Source organism: Lepisosteus platostomus, chromosome 19 (genome assembly GCF_059453375.1).
Source record: "Lepisosteus platostomus isolate fLepPlt1 chromosome 19, fLepPlt1.hap1, whole genome shotgun sequence".
NCBI classification, from domain to species: Eukaryota; Metazoa; Chordata; class Actinopteri; order Semionotiformes; family Lepisosteidae; genus Lepisosteus; species Lepisosteus platostomus.
This window is the reverse complement of record NC_142629.1, coordinates 16,890,001-16,907,392: the sequence shown is the minus strand read 5'-3', so window position 1 is coordinate 16,907,392 and position 17,392 is coordinate 16,890,001. Positions and strand designations below refer to the sequence as shown.

Below are 17,392 nucleotides of genomic sequence, written 5' to 3'. Positions count from 1 at the left end.
AAGCAGCCAATGTTCCCAGAAACTGTGCCCAGACCCCATCTTTTTTGCGCTAATGCCGTCATTTCTTTGCCCAAATAACGTTGGAAATTGCAGTACCGTGCGCGTATCAAGACCTGCCCGGTGGTATGAACTGGCAAGCTGAGGGCAGGTTAAATCTGACCAACCTTTTTAACCGAACTCTGGGTTTTATTGGCACTGCATTTAGCTTGGTGTGCCCTTTAAAAAGCGCTTGAACACGCGAAGTTACTGTAAAATGAAACCTTTCTGCTTGGTTTATTGGGAATGTCCTAGGTCCTAGAGAATTCAGTGGAAGCTTTCGGTTCTTAAATAAATGTCATCATATGACATTGTTTATATTATTTGAGTTCGGTTTCCTCGTAACAAACGAAATGCTTTATTCTTTCAATTTCTACGCATAGCCAAGGAAGTTATTGTGAAGACAAATGACTGATGCCACAACAAACGGGTGTTTGTTTGCTCCGTGCAGTTGGCCGTACCAGCACAGAACCATTGTGTGCAGGGAGGAATTGTCTCCAAGGAAGGGACAGTTCAGCACATAAAATAATCGTTCATGTAGTAGTTCTCAGGACGTAACTCCTCAAATACTTAGTAGCTTCATTGTCAAAATGTTTTGTTTTGCCACATAGAAAAAGTGTTACATTTTTTTAACACCTGTATGGATTACTGAAAGGTCATATACGTTGTTGTATATCGTTCAGCATTTTTAGTAGTATTTTAGTTTAACAACTGGTGCCATTCTCATTTATCAATTGGAGTGCTTTTGCTGTGGTTTTTTTGTCCAACGAAAAAACTTCAGTTTCCAATCAGTCTTGCTTTGCTCCCTCTTTTGCTTTGGGACTCGGTTTGCAGAGAAGAGATTTTCTCCTGTCTCTGTTTAATCACAAAATACAAATGCAGAAAATAATTATAACTTAATGAGCCCTTAGTCTGACAAATTAGGTGGAAATTAGTATGCAATGATTACATTAAAGGTGAATACATTAAATTTATTTGTCTGTTAGTATTAAGCTGTATTAACCATCTTGGCACTCAAGGTGAGTCTACAGGAATCTTAGTGAACTGACCAGCTCATTAAGAAACACAAAAAAATAATAATTCTGTTTTCTTTAGCAGGTGAGACTTTTTTTTTATTGTCAGTAATGACAAGGATAGTCTGAACTTTGAACTCCAAAAAAGTCTTTGCACATTAAAAAAGGGTGTTTTGTTAAATGAGCTATTAGGTGCTTCATATTAAAGTCCTCACCAAACCCCATGAATCAAAGACAAGAGCTGGCACTCTCCTAGGGAATAGAGTCACTACATGGGAGTATTTACATTCTTTCCTCTCTCTGCTTTGTGTTTTTGGAGTCATTCACCCTTGTGAGGGGAGATAAGGGCCTATTAAACTGGGGATTAACAGCTTCCAAGTGGAGACTCAATAAATTCAATTGGTGGGTTCAATCAAGGATGTTACTGCTCCTTGTGGCAGACTGTGGCATACCTACAGTAGACTTCATTTCTTTGTGGCTTTCCATACATGTCATCTGGTTTACTTTAATCAGTTTCAAAGTTCGTTTTACTCTCAGATCCTTATTTTGTCAGGGTGTAAACTGCCTCCTCTGTAGTAAACAAATCCAAAACAGACCCTTGGTCTTTTTTATTTTGCTGGAATGTGCAATTTGGATGTTCTGTCAGAACCAAAGCAGGAATTATTGTTGTTTTTATAGTTGTATCAGATTCTGGCCAACTTCTAAACCCAAAATATTCCACATTTTGTCCCATAAGGAGATACCGACATAAGAATGCTTTGTCAGCGATGTTGACACATTTTCAGCTCAGAGCGAAAATGGTCCACTGCTCCTTACGCTGTATTTTTGGGGAGCTTTCCATATTTGTCTGCAGAGCGGAAGGAGGACCTTTCCTTGTACCTAATTTAATGATATTTAATTATTTAATCATGTAAAACCCCGGTGGGAGTGGGCCTCGCAGCAGCCTCAGCCCCCGCTGTCCTCCTTCGGCTGCAGGTGGTGCAGAGAATCAAGGCCCTGGAGAGCGAGACGCGGCTGCTGGTGGTGGACAGAGAAACGGACGAGTATCTGAAGAGCGCCCGGCTGACCTGCAGCGAGGACATGGCACGCGGCGCCGTCTCGGGGCCCACGCCCAGGCCGCCGCCCAGCAAGAAGGAGAACGGCTCCATCCTGAAGCAGCCGGTCGCCCTGAGCAACGAGGAGCCCAAGCGGGTGGCAAAGAGGACTCCCCCGCCGGCCGGAAAGCAGGTGGGCCCCTCCCTCTTTCACTCCCCCACAGCGCCTCGTGTCAGTCGGCTGGCGCGCGCGTCTCCACAGGGGGGGCAGGCCGCAGGAAAGTGCCAGGCGGAAGCTGTCAGCTGCCATTTCCTCAGGTCATTGACAGGCGGAGGTCAGTCAGAATCAGGCCAGAGGTCGGGCTGTGCTTGGGGGGAAGCGTTCCTGTTTCGATTTTTTTAATGAGGTGTCTGGCTTTAGACCAGTATTAAAGCATGCAGCATATTCTGGCCCCTATGGCTGCTGTGGGCGTAGCACAGCTTGGCTGACTTGCTGAAGCAGTGCAGGTGCACGGGGAGTACCCCCTGTTCAGTATATGTGACTGAACGTGCTTTGTGGCACACTTTAGGAATCACTGCACACTGAACAGTAAGGAAGGCTGTGGCTGCAGTGATTATGTGGCGCTGTCTTGCACTGAGTACATGTGTAGCATCATCAGCCTGTGTTCTGCTTACTTCCAACGCCTCGGTTTGGTCATTGTTGTCCTTGATAAGAGCTCTAGGTGCACAACAGTGCTCTGAACTCAGATGTTTTACCATTACATTTGCGGTTAAGTTCAAGCCACTTCTGAGTCACTACTGTTTTTCCTGTCTTATTTGTTGGAATGTTTTTTTCTCTCTTACTGATACACGGTTAGTTGGCTGGGTGCAAGTTGTTTTTCAGTTAACGGGTGTGGGAAGCACATCAAGACACTTTTAAAAAAAACATTATTTCCCACTGAAGCACTTTGAGGAAGAGAAGAACTTTCTGTTCTCTGAACCTGTGTGGGGAAAATTGAAATATAGAGCTAAAATCACTGTGAAAAGCGGGCTCAGGGATTTTACACTGGGATCCACAAATTAGTCTGATGTCTGAGATCTTTTTAATAAAGACTAAAATAACGCAGGATTTCAGTTCAAAAGAAGAAGTCTTGGGCTAAGAGGTAATAAGATGGACTGTCTGCCTTGAAGCACAGCTAGGAAGGACATTTTTTTAAGAGCATTTAACTCAGTCTGCCTTTGTAATGTACTCCTTGGCAGGTGAACTTAGTGTCTGTATGTTTTGAGTTTGTCTCTTTAGCCCTCATTTATTCTAGCTGGCCAGACAGTACAGTATGTGTGCTGTGGAAATCCAGACTTATTTCTCACTCTCTGCTTTTAAACGAAGGGTAAGGATGTTATGTACTACTCTTGTGCTTTTGTAAGCTTTCAAACAATGTGAACGAGGAGCATTTTAATCAGTCCCTGAAACCCAGCTGATGCCTTTAACAGTCACATAACAGAAATGTCGAGGGGGACATGGGCAGAGGTACCCTGCACAAACCATTCATTCTGGTACTGGTCTAGAGCTCTGGAGCTCAGTCATCACGGCTGGTAAGTAATACAAGGAGCCTGTGTACTTCTCTAGAAGCGGAAAAGGAATTTTCTCTCAGGCCATATTCCTGTTCTGTTTCTCACCAAGCTCAGCATGCTTTAGGGATTACTTGCTTCATAGGGTCACTCCATATTCCATCCGAGTTGTAAGCACATCAGAATTGGTGTTGGAGTTTTGCTGTTGTTGTCATTAGTTTATCAGCATATTACATTAAGTGGGTTGCTGCACTGCCGTCCATAAAATATGTGGTTATCTTCGCTTTGTGGTTTATGTGTAATGAAGCTAGCCTTTCCACTATAATTTTACTGTGCATGATATTCATTAATTCCTACAAGTTAAGTAGACAGCCCGGGAATGGATTTGGAGTAATGAAGTAGAAAAACACTGATATCTGGAAAAATCATGAAAAACAGTCAGCATAGTCAGCATAGTTCAGTTATGGTTGATTTTCACAGACACTTGCATTCAGAAATCCTTGAGATGATACTGTATCTGGACAACAGGGCTCCACCCTGGTCTGTGCTAAGGTTTTTCCCAAATCCAGCAGATTGTTCTTGTGGCAGTTGTTCTTTTATACAGAAGAATAAAAAGCGATAACTTAATACTGTACAACCTACAGTCTTGGACAGTATTGAGATTCCCATTACATAGCCTTTGCAGCCGATTAAGCTTTTATGAGCATATAAACCAACACCAGGTGCAGGCTTCATGCTTATTATCCTTCTTTAAGTAACACTGCTCAGATATGAATGGAAATAAAAACTGTATATGGAGATGCTTAGAATTGCACTTCACCACCATATTTCGGGGAAAAGCCTGCAGCCTGTGAGCCTGAAACTAATCAAACAGCTGTGCAGTTGAAGCCTAACTTCCATCCTCGTTGCAAAAATAATGGAAATGTTAAAAAGCAATAAGGGGGGTTATTTAACACACTGTTTGTTTTGGGGTGCATAGTTTACTGCAGCCAAAGACTGGCACCAGAGTGCTGGATATCAGCTCTGCCTACAGTGTGATTGAAAAGGAGCATCACCGATGTACCGTCGGAAGAAGTGATGCGTACTGTACCTGGAGCCCTGACAAAGAGCTTGCTGGCCTCCTAGACAGAGATGGCTGTCTTGGTTCTCCTGTATGAGTTGTGTGACTTCACCAGACACAGTGAGGAAGAATTCCTCTTTCGAAGCTTTGCTCCATATGCCTTTCTCTCAAGCTTGGGCGACTCCCATAAGACCCTCGGCTTTGCTTGGCAAGGGAAGGAAGTCATTTGCACAATTGGTTCCAGATTACTGGCGTTCTGGAGCTCCATATCCAGGGCTGTTTCCAGTTAGAGGCCTGTTGTTCTGAGCCATCTGGGGCAGTCAGATGGTTCTGTCAGAGAGGCTATTAAACCCTGGCAAGTTCATAAAATAAGTGTTCTGATTATATTTGGTGAAGAAAGCTGACTTTCAATCCAAAGGGAAAAAAAAACAAACTGGGTCTTTGCACATCAACTAGTGATAATTTGCACAATCCCCTGTAATTCGCTTAATTGGCATGTGAGGACATTCTATGGGACATGATCATTTTTTCTTTTTGACTTTGTTTTGTGAGAATGCCTACATGACACTTTTGTGCACTTTTTAAACATTTTATAGGAACAATCAAAACATTTTTTCCTCCTTTCATAAATTGGTTGTACTTCCGAATACACTCTTCTAATTTACTGTCTATATTGTGCTTTACTTAGTCTGTTGTTAAATGGGACTTATAGAGAAATGAACAGTTTATTTTACAGAAAAAAGTTTTATGTTATAGAAAACAAATTATATAATAGTTAATTTAAAACTCTTTAGTGTACCTTCAATACAGAAATCGCCCTATTTTTCAAAATATTGCAATCAACATTTTCACTGGGCATAACAGAATAAGACAACTGTTTCATGGGGAAAAAATATATTCTTCTGTTATAATCTGTTTTCTTCAGGGCTGATTTTGCAGTCAATGCTAATAAAAGTAAAAAAACAATTTGACACTGAAGCAGTGTTAAAAGTGTTTGAATTCTTTATGTTGTAATTCTGAATTTCTTTTTGTAGCTTACATCTGTATTTGATTACTCTCATGTTACACACTGTATATATATATAACAGTAGAATACTTTTCCTGTGCATGTGTATATAATGCAGTTCTGCTGTAATGGCTTTATGCATACAGAAAGTCCATCTATAGGACAGTAAAGCATAACTATCATAATCTAGCAGAACCCTCAAACAGTCTTTACATGAAAAGATAGAAAAAAGAATGAACCAGGAATAAATCTTACTTCTCTCTTTAAACTGCATTAAGTGAAAATATTAAAACATTATTATTTGTTTTCATACTCTGTGTCACTTATGTGGAATATTACCCACAACAGGTGGTTTAAAAATATTTCAAAATATGCCTGGTGAAACTCAAGAAATAAAAGAACAGACAGAAACCACTATGCCCCAACTATCAATGGACCAATAGTTTTGTGCCATAGGGTGGACTAAGACAGTGATCTGTCCCTCACAGTGGCACTAAGTCCTTCTTAGTGATGAATCATGGTTTCATGTACACCACACTGATGGACATCAGTGAGCGTTATGTAGATGTGCACAGCTATGAGCTAACTGTTGTGCAAAGCAGATCAATCGACAGGTAGGTCTAGGTGTGATGGTTTGGGTAGAAGTGTACAATCATTACAGAACTGCATGTGTAGAAAGGTGAGGGCAACCTCACTCTCAGCAAAACACTGATCAGATACATCTTGTAGGCTCATCTGACATGACAGGAATGAGGAATATTAATCCATCAGGTCCTCATACTGCCTGTGTGACAAAGGCTTTTTGTGAATGTGGGAATTCACACATGAAATGTGAAATTCGGGGAGTGTGACAGTTCTGCCCAACTTGCTCCATTGAATCTATGCACAATTAGCTCAGACAGCAGGTGGCACATCCATATTTATGCATATTTATGGCACCACCACCTGGCTCGGAGACCAGTGAGCGGGGGCACATTCTCTTCCGGGCTGCGTGAGAGGAACTGGACAGAATTCCGCACGACCCTGTTGCGAAGTATGACTCCCACTGCTTCCACAAGCCTGTGGCTTTCATCATACACCCCTGTTGATGACCAGGGCTAGTCAGCGCTATCCAGATCGCAGTAAAATCATGCCATGTGCCTTCAATGCCGGCCTCTTCTTTGCAATTCTGTGCAATTTTCTGCTGAGTTAGGCAATGCCACGTTCCAAAAGAGCTGAAAGATTGAGTTTTGACTTTATTAGCTGTGACACAGTGAGGAATTAAAACCCTATTAGTCGTTTCCCTTAAAAATAAGTGCATTTATATGATCTGTCTGCTTCTCTAATAATCCCCTGTAACTGTCCGCCCCCCATTACGAAGCAACCTGCCTTTCAGCTTCTGTTCTAATGCCTCTAGTGGTTTCTTATCATTGACCTGCGATGGAGATCACCTCGGGGTGTTTCATGAATGTGAAAGTTATTTGCCTCAGTGCCAGAGGAGAGCTCCTTTCCTTCCAGTTAATTACTGTACTTTCATCTAATTGCCTACACAAATCACAGGATACAGAGTGCAGCAGATATCTGATGAGAAGCGCTGAGGCTCTACTACTGAGTAGTGAAATCACTACAGAGGAGGTGTTGGACCAGTTTATTAATCAAGGAAATAAATGTATTTTGAAGTCCTGTGTTTTCCAAAGAAGGCAATATAAGATAACTGTAATTCCCATGCATCTAATTTTTAAAATGTATTTGTGAGTCAACCATGATTTTCTCAATTACAATTTTTCTGGGAGCTTCATATGTAAACTAACTTCCATAAAAAGAGTCAAAAAGGACATGTTAAGACATTTACAGATTGTATTAGTCCCATACCTGTCATAGCAGAAGTCTGATCATTTCTGTACTGGGATCTTAAACTGTATTGGGGAAAATGTTTGCCTTTCTAGGACTTTTGAAACATGTTCATTTCAAAGTTTCTTGATGAGAAATAGTTGTACCTGTTTACGATTGAACCGGAAGAGGTCTTTCTAATGATCAGCTAATCTTTTGAAAAGTCATATTGGGACACAATATTATCTCTATTGAGGTGGATTGTAAATAGCCTCTGGAGCTCCATTTTTAGAGGGACTGTTGAACTGTTATCATGGGTCAGATTAGTTGATTCCAGAGTTTGCCTCATCATTTTGTCTAGAGATCTGTCTGTAAAGTACTCTTTCCTTGAGGCTTGATGGCAATAAGAAATTGTGCACCTTCATCATTACCTAGGACATCATGTGCCAGAGGCATGTAACCTCCCCTGCTTTAAGAATAACTAAAAAAATAAAAAGAGTAACTTAGTATATGATTCTGCTTGGTATTCAGGAAATGGGGCTGGAGTTTAGGAATTTCATGGAGGGGATCATGAGTCACAAGGGAAAAAATGGAATCACATCTAGAGGCCAAGACAGGGATGGATGGAAAAAATGTACCACAATCACATTTGTGTGGGATGTGACATTGCTGATATCATGGCTTACATGTGTTTCACACGTCTGAGGTGAGGTGCAGCATGCAGACCCGAGGAAGTGCTCAGGTCGGTTTTCAGGTTCCTTTTCACTCATTTAGACAATTTAAACTAACCATCCAGAGTCTAGTGAAGGGGAAACTGAAGTGTGCAAAATAATTAGATGAAATGGAAATAAATGTAAACCGTACAATAGTATTCCCTAATATTTTATTACATTTCTTTCTAACCAACTGAAGCAATTTGTCTTTTTACCAGAAACATTTGAAAGCATTTAAACTAAGGTGGGACCCGCCATTTATAGTAAATGTGCGGTAAAAAGGAAGACCTGGTTATTACTGTATGAAACCACGCACTTCACAGGCAAAATCCGTGAGTACATGAAGAAGGTGAATTGTCTCTAGTGCTTTTCTTTGCTTCACGCATTGTGTAGACATGATCAGAATGTGTTTTAAAAAAGGAAAATGAGAAGCCTGCATAAAGCCTTTTAATGGTATCAATGGCTATTGTTATATCATGTTTATTTTGAGTTTACATTTCTCAGAAGCCCATTTTTTAGAAATTACAGTAGGCTGACTTTTTGGACCTACTGTAGATTTTTTCGTGTGTTGTTTTCGGTTTCAGAAAATGTTGCCTCTAAGGATGAAATATAACCATGTAATGAAACTCTAAACACTGTCCAGCAGGAGAGACAGAGGCATTCAATTAAGGCTGAATTTCTTTTAAAATGCCAATTGCTGCCTGTTGCCAGGGTAGCCAGACTACTAGAGTTACCTTGAATTCCAGCACTTCCTCTCCAGTATAAATTAAATGACAAAAAAGCTTCTGGACTTCAGTAGTGTATAGTGTTCATGTGTATCATATGGTTCAAGAACTCGTCACTGGGTTCTATTGAAGCTTTAATTACAAACAGATTGTAGTAATATGCCATTCATGTGTCCAATGCATTTATTTGAAACATGTTGGCTTGATTCCCAGTTTTTAAAGATCAGTCTTGGTACATTAAAGTCAACCCAGTTGCTATGATTATTTGGACAGTCCTGTAAGTCCTTTGAAAGCTCTTTGTGCCCAATATGTTTATTTCAGTTCAACTGCAAAACAAGCCCATTAGCTACAAGACATTTAAAACTTAATTGACTTGAAAGATCCTTTTGTACTATACAGAATTATTTACAGAATAAACCTTTCAGGGATATTAACCCCTCGCAGTGCTGGCGGTACATTTAACACAATTCCTTAAAACCATTCCATACTAAATTATTTCCTTACATTTTACCTTATTTTGTGCTTGGTTATTAAATCGGTTTAGTTTACAGTGTTATTTTTATAAGGTTATTCGAACTGGGCATGTCTCAGCCTTTCCTCATAAATGCATACGTTTAGGTCTAACTATTTTGTTCAATATAATTTTAGAAGAAAATGTTATAGGTATGGATAAGAGGTTTATACAACCTTTGCAAATATAGCATTCACTAATCATCAAGTATGTGTAAGTGCACAACACAGTATCAGCGTAGAGATACCAGAACAAAAGTAAACTACTACCTTTCTCAGTTATTTGTTATTTTGCAGATGTTTGTGGACATTTACCTTGGATATTTAATAGAAAAATGTATGGGTCCATTCTTAGAAATTGTATTGCCTACAACCTGTTTAAAAAGCTCAGTTTTTGTGTCTGAACACAGTGCATGTTTGTGCCTTTCTCTGACACCCTTTTCAGTCATGTTTAATTTCAGTAACATCAATAACGTTTTGTCTGTGATGATAACAACCGTACAAGCTATTGTACTATTTCTCAAATACATACTGCAGATTAATGATGTGTTTTGCAGTAAAAAAACATACTTTACTGGAAAGGGGGGGCCGAGATGTAATTGAAAAATAGTGAGTTTAAAGACCTTTCTGACACAATGACAGCATTTGCTTGATTCTGTGCGGCTCATTGTTCGCGGGGCTCTTAAACGTTTTAAATATAGCTTTCTCACCCTGCAATTCAACAAAGCTGTTATTCTTCCGAAGAAGCATAATGCAGTATTTCACCTCTTTTGGAATTCTCTGCTCTCTGCTTATTGTACCAATACGTATGTATTTGTGTTTTATAACAAACATCCTTGGAAACAGCAGGAACAAAGGTTGTAGAACAGGGGGCAGCAGGCCTAGTAATGTAGTTTTTGAGAGCAAGTGCCGATATGAGAAGGTCTATTTACACTCAGGGTGGTTTTCTACAACTTGGTTCCCGAAAAATTATTTTAAAACTCCTTTTGTTCCTTTATTGACAAAGGAACAAAAAAAATGTTTTATTTTCTTTAAAAAAAAGTGACCACACAGACATGTATAGAATAAATGGAAATGTCAGATTTAGACGAAATGGTATAATATATATCATAATTCTTGAATAAGATAACTTCTAAAACCATTCCTTTTTTTTATGGGCACTGGTTGACACTGGATATTCTCAGTGGTCCATTATCATTGAAACAAACCCCCCAAAATGTTAAAGCTGTAATGATGATGCAACACTGCAGAGCAAGAAAACATTGTTTTTACATGTTAGTCTAACAGAGGGTCCTAAGCCGATCAATTTTGTCATTTTGTAGAATTGAGCATGTTTTTTAATAGCACCCTGCTGAATTTCCCACTTCAATAATTCCCAATGTGGTTGTCATAAATCTGGATTCTATCGATCTTCCCAAGACCCGCCAAAGAAGCCGAATAGTAGCTCAGTGCACACACCCCCTCTTGTCGTCTGGAAGACTCAACATTGATGAACACCAGTGGCCTCTTTCCGCCAGTCTGTGGGCGATTAGTCACCCTGATGACATATGGCTTCCATTCTGGGTTTCAACGAGTAATTCGATGTCATTTCCTTCACCTACGTTGACGGCAGACACCGGGAGGCCCACTGACTGCTAATTACTGCAAATCAACTCTTACTTTTGCCATCATGGCAGCTCCTTCATAACACAACAAGAAAGTCTTAATATCATAAGTCAGAGCTTTCTCCTTCTCTTTTTTTTTCTAGTTCATGCTTTTGCACCTGAACCCTCATTATTAAATGACGCTACATACTATTAAACCAGTATCTGATGCCATATTTTTTTCCGTTGCTTCCTCACATTAGAAACCTATTGTTAACTACAGGATGTATAGTTTGCCGTTCGGCTGTATGTTACACATTACTTAGAAATGCGCATGAATCAATCTCATTAGAGAAGGCTAAGAGAGAGAACATAAATCTCATAATGAAAGAGGGAATCTGAACAGCAGAAACAGGTTTTCACAGACGTTGTGTTATTTCATTTGGCACTATATTGTCTGTGATCTAAACCTTAAACTTCTTCTTGGCTACTTGTGCTGGCTTGCTTAACTAGCGGGGAAACAGGGACCACATAAGGGTTGCATGGCAATGAGATCTGAAACAAGTCAGACATTGGATATAATTAATTGCTCTTTTGAGCTGTTTTTGCTAGAGATAAACAAGAATCCACTGTTTATTAAGATGGTGCTAATACTTGTTCGATTGTCATCTTCAATTACGTGTAGTTTAAATTAATTTAATTTAGGATTTATATACAGGATTTGTGTTTTTTGAAAAGGCTTTCAACACCCTTCCTGAAATAATATATTTTTAAATGTCTGATCAGTTCACATGAGTAAGCGGTCACAAACAGAAGTTTAGGAGTAAAAGCCTATTAAAACAGAGTTTAATGTTGTCACATCAGTTTTTCATGGTGGGCACAAACATTTGTGTTGAAACTCTTCTGATATCTTTTTCACTATCATCAGTGTTTCAGCCAATCCAAGCCTACACTTGAACAAGATTTCTAACAAATCTTCTGGATCCAGGACAGTTTTTATGGCAAATCTTTTCTTCTTGCTTGTCATACAAATGAAGTGCTTCAGTCTAGCAATCAAACTCCTGCCCCTAGACCCTTTTCTGAATGTCCACACTGTCCCTTTAACAACATATGCCCCAGATGGATCCTCCTTCATATCTCAAACACTCACGTCTCTACCTAATTCTTTGTGTGTATCTGCCTTTCAAATGGTCAATTTTTACAAGTTGTCTGAATCACAAAGAATTTGCGTAGTAAGCAAAGTGGGAAGTGTTTCAATGTGTATAACCCTGATTTTCATTATTACATCACCCAAGTTAGAGTAGATTTCTGTACGTATACTGCCAACACACCGATGATTAATCCCAGCACAGGAATACTGCAGGAATTGAGCCTTCCCACTGAATACTTTAGCAATCCAGGAACGGGGGCTAGGTCAAGGTTAAACCTTTTCAATAGAAAATGTTATGCGGAGCCTAGAATGTAGAAAAGACTATAGCAACTGGAACAAATGGAAAAAAACAGGAAATGAGTGTATCTAATAACCTTTATTTACAAACAACATAAATGTATTTTATTCCTGTGCTGCCAATGTGAGTATCACAGAAGAGCAAGCTTCATCATCATTCAGAGTGTGAGCAGTTGAATATGTCTGTGTCAGAAGTGCTGCAGGTGTTTAGCAAAATGAAAGCATGTGAAGCTGTGTCTGGGTAACTTGGTGTTATGTAACTTGGATAACGTGTTGTTATGCTGAAAAGTGTCAGCAGTAGTTGTGTGGTATGTTTCACAAATTATTTCAAACTTCTATTGATCCCCATTTAAAGCCATTATTCTTTACACCTCAAAAAACACCTAAAACTATTGCCGAACCGAAAAGCAAAACATATTACTAGCAGATCATTTACGTCCTGCATCTTTGACATCTATTGCTATGAATTACTTTGAACATGTTGTTAAAAATGGTGGCTAATGCAATGTGTTAAATAGTATTCACTTATTGGATGCCTTGCAGTTTGCTTATAAGACAAGGAGACAAACAGGATGGAAGATGCAACATTAAACGGTTTTATTGCTTCTACACATGTAGAATTATAGCACAGGCTTGTGCTAGACTAGACTATTATAGTATTTTCATCAGCATTTAATATTAAACGGCATCACCTGTTCATGCAGAAGTCCGGGGCTATGTGTGTCTAATAACCTGTTTATTAAATTATAGACCACAATGTGTCCTGTAAATGGAATTCAATCAGCAGTTACTCATATTTTTAATGGAGTTGCACAATGCTGTGCTATTTTACGTATGTTTATATACGTGGGAACAGTGTTTTGTGTTTTGTGACAAACACAGACTGGTGTATTATTTAAAATACAAATAATATGGCCATTTGATTCAAAATTAGCTGCAGAAAGTTTACAATCTATGGAATGGTGTAAAATCAAGTATTGGTTAAATCATAAGGATAACTACATTACTTCAGGTTTTAAGAAGAATTCAGGTTTACATTTTATGGTTACAGATGAATGAGGAAATTTAATTTGTTGAAGAGTATAACTGATTCTAAACTGCATGGAATGGAACAGTTAGATTTTATGTCCTGGAAAGGACAAACAGATTGTTCTTCTTGAGCTGTGTAAGCAGGTTAACAATGATGCGAGCATTCTGAACTTGCTCCAGAAGACACATGCACAGACAGCATTTGAATTTTTAAATTTACTCATCTTTTTACAACATAGCAAATAAAGTAATTGGTCCACCAGCAAGCAAAAGCAGGAGTTCAAGGGCTCAATTTGAAGATTTATTTAATTAAAAGTAGTATATTCTATTCCCTCTCAACACCCAGTTATAGACAAGCTTGGAACTCTACCAACAGGGAGGTGATGAAGAACAACACAGCAGCAGGCAGTCATGTAATTCCAGCTGAAATTCTCTGAAAGTTGACAGGAGCTAACACCTCTCTAGTAATGTGATGGTTTGAATTTCTTTCGCCATTGTGTTGATCTGAAAGTCTGGATGTAGATTTATTTGTTTAGATTTAAATCAAGCCTTTTGTTGAGCTATTGATCACATGACATCATATATTTAGCGCCTTTTACTTAGTTGCAGTCTGCACTACTTTTGTAAAAAAGAAGTATCCACACCCACAGAAGATTGTGCTTAAAACAAAGGCATCAGAAAAGACAATGTGGGATTTAGATGTTCTCTCACTGAATAGAATGAAATGTTCCTGGATGCTTGGATGGGTTATTCTGGTAAGTTTTATAATTGAACTGGTGCTTGTTCAATTGAGAACCCACGGGAATCATGTTGTTCTGACTCTTTGGGTTATTTTTTGGTTGTAATTTAATTTGTGTCCTGCTTCGCACCCATTGCTTTCTGGGACAGGCTGTGTCTCCCCCATGGCCCCCTATTGGAGAGATTGGATAGAGAATGGATGGATGAAATTGAATTTGAAACTTCTGGAGATTTCGATTCTGTAAATATTATTTTGCTCACCAGCTCACAAAAATATTTCCACAAAAGTCATTTTGCCCAAAAGAAATAGAATGTTTTGCTCCTGGCTGTTATCCCAGCCATATATATATGACAAAACGTTTTTGTCCAGTCTTTTACTGATGGTTGAGGCCTAAACACAGACACTGTCCACTTCAGGAGAGGCCTGCAGATTGTTAGGTGTTATTCTGAAGTTCTTTCCTGGATGACTGATTTGCTCCTGGGGCGCTCTTGGCAGGTCACTGGTCCTGGGTTGAGTCAGCATGGTCTTTTTTTAAATAGTAAACTGTCTGACAGTGGAAAAATGGTGCCCCTTTCCAAATCGGTGAGCATCAATTACTCCTTTTTCTCAGATCTTCTGAAATCTCTCTTGATCATGGCATGCCATAAGGACAAACTCACAGGTTTCTGACAATTATATAGGACAGGGCTGCCCAAACTCATTCTTTGTTTACTTTTTAAGTACCTGAATGATTAAACCACCTGGTTCTAATTATCCCCTTAATTATGCTGAGTAAACTAGGGGTTCACTTATTATTTCACATACAATGATTCTTAATGTTTATTTTTTTCTGCTTTAGTCACCATTGCATTTAAAAAACATTGCACTGGTAAATGTAAACCCCTTCGCTTATTTAAGAAAAGACCCCACAAAAACCTCAGCAGAGCCCAAAAACACAAGTTCTTGACTACACAGGTGTGGTGAAATGACTGAAATGACATATTTACTTCTAAAGGTTTAACTACGGTGTTTGGACTTTATAAATCACCTTAAATCCTTATTCATAATATGAAAAAAGAGCACTCTCGAATTATGAGATTTTAGTTGTCAAAAAACACCTAATTCATGTTTTTCTAGACTGTTGGCTGCATTTAAAGTGTATTGTATTACTCTTTCCAGATGTCCAGAATTATGATCTGGTTTTACATAGGCTTATTCCTATATTTTCATGAGCTAGATTCGTTTTATTTTGTATCCACTTTCACATTCTATCTATGTTAGGTCACTCAAGTTGGAAATGTTGCCAAATTTCTATTTTTATCAGAATTAGGCTTTTGCACTCTGCTAATGAGACAAAAAGATTTAAAACTTTATAAAACATCATTTTCTTTAGTGTAGCTGTATAGCTTAACCACTATATTAATAGAGCCCTTTTAAAAACTCAACAGTTACTACAAAAGGAGTAAAACATAGATGTGGAATAAAATTATACTGCTGTATTAACATTATGCAATGCACTGCTATGACCTAATTTAAAATATTGTGTAAACTTTACTCAGCACATTACAAAGACTGACCAGATGCATTCCCAGGCTTAAAGACAAGACAAAAGACCTTAAAAATGTTAGTCTTGAACAGAGAAAACTATGACGGAACCTGATTCAAGTTATTGAAATATTTTAGGATAAATGAGCCAGTTGGGCTAGATTTCCCCCTGTCTTTTGTAATGTTTTATGTTTTTTTTATTTTGTGAATTTAGAAGTCAAATAGCTTTTATTTGGCATCATACACACTTGAAGTGGATAATATAATATGCTGTTGTTCATTCATTTCAGGGTTTCTTGCAGTTGTTGTGAAGGAATATCTACATCCAAACATACATTTTCTAACTGCTTTACTCAGTACAGGGTCACAGCAGGTGCCAATCCCAGGAAGCAGCAGGTACGAGGCGGGATACACCCAGGACAGGACACCAGTCCATCACAGGGCGCACACACAGACACAAAGACGTACATGCTCACACCAGGGCCAGTTTTCCCAGAAGCAATTTAACCTGTCAGCATGTCTTTGGACTGTGGGAGAAAACAGGAGCATATGGTAGAAACACACATGAACACGGGGAGCACATACAAACTCCACACAGATAGCATCCTAGTCTGGAATTGAACCCAGGACTCCAGTGCTATGAGGCAGCAATGCTAATCACTGTGCCTCCATGCCCTAGAATATACATTTTAAACAAACATCAAACCGCACAGCATTGTAAATAGAGGCAATAACAAGAAAGCAAGGAATAGAATGAAAACTGGTACCCTAATTACAATTATTAGCCTATTTATTAAATACCTTTAACTTTCAGTTGATGTTTGTATGCTGTACATTTGAGATTAACTTGTTGGTAAAACCATTAGCCAGATCTTGATTGTGTGTGCTGTTTCTGTTGATTCATTTTTGCAGGTAGAAGGTTTTGGTTTTTATGATGTTTTCTTAAACACACCTTCTCTTTAGCGTTTAGTTCGTTCGGATTCCTTTGGCCTGCAAACACAATAAAATCAATTCACATATACTTGGAAAACCTCACAAGTTTGTTTTGTGAATATTGTACTGTTCTTGCAAAGCCAGCTGTCCTGCTTCCAGATGTGCAAGTTCTTAACTTGTGTTCAGTCCCCGGGGACAATGGAAGCTATAGCTGAGGAATGCAGTTGTCTTAAGGTGGCTCTTGCTTTTCTGATGAATAGTGCATAAGAAAGCTGGAAAAGTGTGTTTATTTAATAGTATACTGTTATTTATTGCTACCATTTATATTTAGAATCCCAGCACGCATTCCACATGCATCCTTGATTCCCTCTGCCTTAGAAAGAGGAACAGACGCGCTCAAGACGTTCCTTTTTGAGAGCAGTGTACATCTTTGTGCTGTTGATTTTCTTCACATTACTTCGAGAAAGTGGCTTCTCTCCAGTTTTCTGTGTTCCCTGGATCGCATCATTTCAAATGTGCTTTTTGTAACCTTTTAGAAGCAATGCAAACATGACTAATGCCGACACATTGCTATTGTAGTTTCCCTGTACTTTCCATCTTGAACTCTTGGTGTTTTGGTAACATCTCTGTTTCTAGAGTTACAATATTTACGACACTAAAGGCAGATTATTTGATCTTGTTTG

The 17,392-nt window shown here is 38.9% G+C and overlaps 1 protein-coding gene across 1 annotated transcript in view; it reads left to right on the top strand.

Annotated features, from left to right (window-relative positions):
- nherf2 (NHERF family PDZ scaffold protein 2) overlaps positions 1 to 17,392 on the top strand; it is a 69,395-nt gene that overhangs the window by 912 nt on the left and 51,091 nt on the right. The window contains exon 2 of the mRNA XM_088613126.1: positions 2,025 to 2,276. Within this exon, the coding sequence (XP_088469252.1) occupies positions 2,025 to 2,276 (252 nt within the window). The remainder of the gene's footprint in view (positions 1 to 2,024; positions 2,277 to 17,392) is intronic.